Below are 2,249 nucleotides of genomic sequence, written 5' to 3'. Positions count from 1 at the left end.
AGTTTTCATAATGACATTGTCTCGTCTGCTGCCACATGGAACGTCTCTTGAGGGAAGAAAAACTCGATAGCGATTATCTTCTAAATTAGGAAGAAGAACTTTTAAAATCCAACCCCGAAGTTTTTCATCTTCTTCGTCAGACGTTATTGCTACGTCGTATTGAAAACGGTTAGCTGTATTTTTCTTTTTTCTGTCTGACTCTCAGAAAAAGTATAAGAATTTCATATTCTAGCAGAAATACTGTGGTTCCACATATGATCAATGTTGCCAGAACAGAAGATATAAATGATACTATAAAGATCGACGAATTTTGTTTGCAGTCTAACAAGAAAATTCTCGGGCTTCTTTAATTCCAAGGTCAGGTATGGTGCATTTGAAAAGTTTCTCAGTATCGCATTTCTTCACTTTAAGCCAGTTTTCAATCCAGAGCTCTTGACACCCGTATGTTAAATGCAAGCCCTCCATGTATGTGATACAATGGTTTCTATGCTGAACGCGTTGAGGCAGCTGCGTAAGCCGTACGTTATTCGATATGTGAAGTGTTGCATTCTCAAGAACAGCTATCGCATCATCATTTACTTGTTCCAGAAGGTTATTGGAAAGATCGAGAAAAGTTACTTTGTATAAATATGGCTTATTTGACAAGATCTGTATATCATTGTTGGAAAGTTTTAATGAAATGGAACGTGATAATGTCGAATTAGGTAGAAATTCTGGCAAAGTCTTCAAGTTGGTGCAATTAACAAATAACGTGTTTGTGCTCGGTCTATCAATGCAAGTACATTCTTGCGGACAGTCTGCATCTCGCTCGAGGGTACACACAAGATCATATGGGTCTAGGTTGGGCACCTTGACACCTTGCAAACTTGGTGGATTTGCACAAGCTACGTTAAAATAATCCCGCCATAGAAAAGCCTTAAGCTCCTGTACCATGCTTAGAAATGGCTCGAGATAGCAGTCGCAATCCAGTTGAATGCCCCTGAAATCAAATCCGAATGAGACTAGTTGTCCGAGCTCAGCGAGATTTGAAAGGCCAAGTAAACTTTGGAAATCTGGAAATGTCCTGAAGTTGTTGAAATTGAAGCTTACAAATCCTGGTCCATATGTTTTGTTTGCATCTAAAGTAAACCCAAATTCATTCACGAACTTGTCAATAAGATTGCTCGTGTAGTTGATGTGGCAAAACGGATTCACGGAAAAAGCATTTGTGACATCCACAACTGGAAGTTTGTTTTTCCCAAAGTTGGCATAAAATACATTTTGTGTAGGCTGTGATATACAAGCAGGGTCCATGCTCATAATTTCATTGAATGACAAATCAAGATGTCTTAAATGTGCTAGCTGATTGATCGTTGTGTTTTTGAAGTGTGTTATCTTGTTGTGGGATGGATCGAGTTGGTATAGTTTCTGTAGGCAGTTTAAGCTTTCGACTTTCCGAAGTTTGTTGAAACTGAAATCGATTTGAACGATGTAACGCCAGTACTTCACGAATTCATGAACTTGCTGTAAAAACACTTCCAGCAGTGTATCACGATCCCAATCACAAACATTACTTGGAATCGCTGTCATAATACCACCAATATGTTCGATCTTGTATACATTGCTGTCATTAAATTTATCGGGATCCACAACAATCGATTTTCCCAATACACCTATGTACTCGATTAAAAGTTCTTTCTCTTTTCCAGACCACGTTTTCTGCGATGCGCGCATGCAACATTGTTCGAACTTCTCGTTCAATGGCTCGAATGTCTCGTTCAATGGTGAAGTTGGATTGTCCTTCGTAATATCGCAAAGGTCAGAGCAGCAAAGATATCCTTGACAGTGGGTATCCAAACAGTTGCCACCAAATGACACACTCAGAATTATCATGCAAATGTACTCGGTCATTCTGAAAATCAAATTGCAAACTAAAGATATGTATACATGAATATAAATGAGAGACTTTGGCAGGTTTTGCATATTCTTATAAACATTTTGATTGGTTCAAGTGATAAACTACTATTCTAACACACTTACATGTACATCTTCCTTCTCCAAACAATACAAGCAAACTTACACAAAACATGGAAGGAAAAATTAAATAAAATAATTCCAAATACAATCAATTTCCAAAATATGCGTACCGTGGCGTAAATGTATAAAATGATGCGTTTGAAGGTAAAAAAGTATTTTAATGTTATAAAACTTGAAAAACCAGGTAATACGGACTACTTGTACGTTAATCATTATTGCTTATATTTATTTCG

The 2,249-nt window shown here is 37.3% G+C and overlaps 1 protein-coding gene across 1 annotated transcript; it reads right to left on the bottom strand.

The window, feature by feature from the left end:
* Nucleotides 1–238: 238 nt before the first annotated feature.
* On the bottom strand, nt 239–1,464 carry LOC127874890 (slit homolog 2 protein-like). The gene has a single exon (XM_052419559.1). The coding sequence runs from the start codon at nt 1,297–1,299 to the stop codon at nt 322–324; it is 978 nt and encodes a 325-aa protein (XP_052275519.1). The 5' UTR covers nt 1,300–1,464; the 3' UTR covers nt 239–321.
* Nucleotides 1,465–2,249: the final 785 nt, after the last annotated feature.

The sequence above is a fragment of the Dreissena polymorpha genome, chromosome 3, assembly GCF_020536995.1.
Source record: "Dreissena polymorpha isolate Duluth1 chromosome 3, UMN_Dpol_1.0, whole genome shotgun sequence".
NCBI classification, from domain to species: domain Eukaryota; kingdom Metazoa; phylum Mollusca; class Bivalvia; order Myida; family Dreissenidae; genus Dreissena; species Dreissena polymorpha.
This window is presented reverse-complemented; position numbering and strand designations above follow the sequence as displayed.

Bases quoted from the DNA above. Each gene is read 5' to 3' on its own strand.
- LOC127874890 (XM_052419559.1), bottom strand. From the start codon at position 1,299: ATGAGCATGGACCCTGCTTGTATATCACAGCCTACACAAAATGTATTT.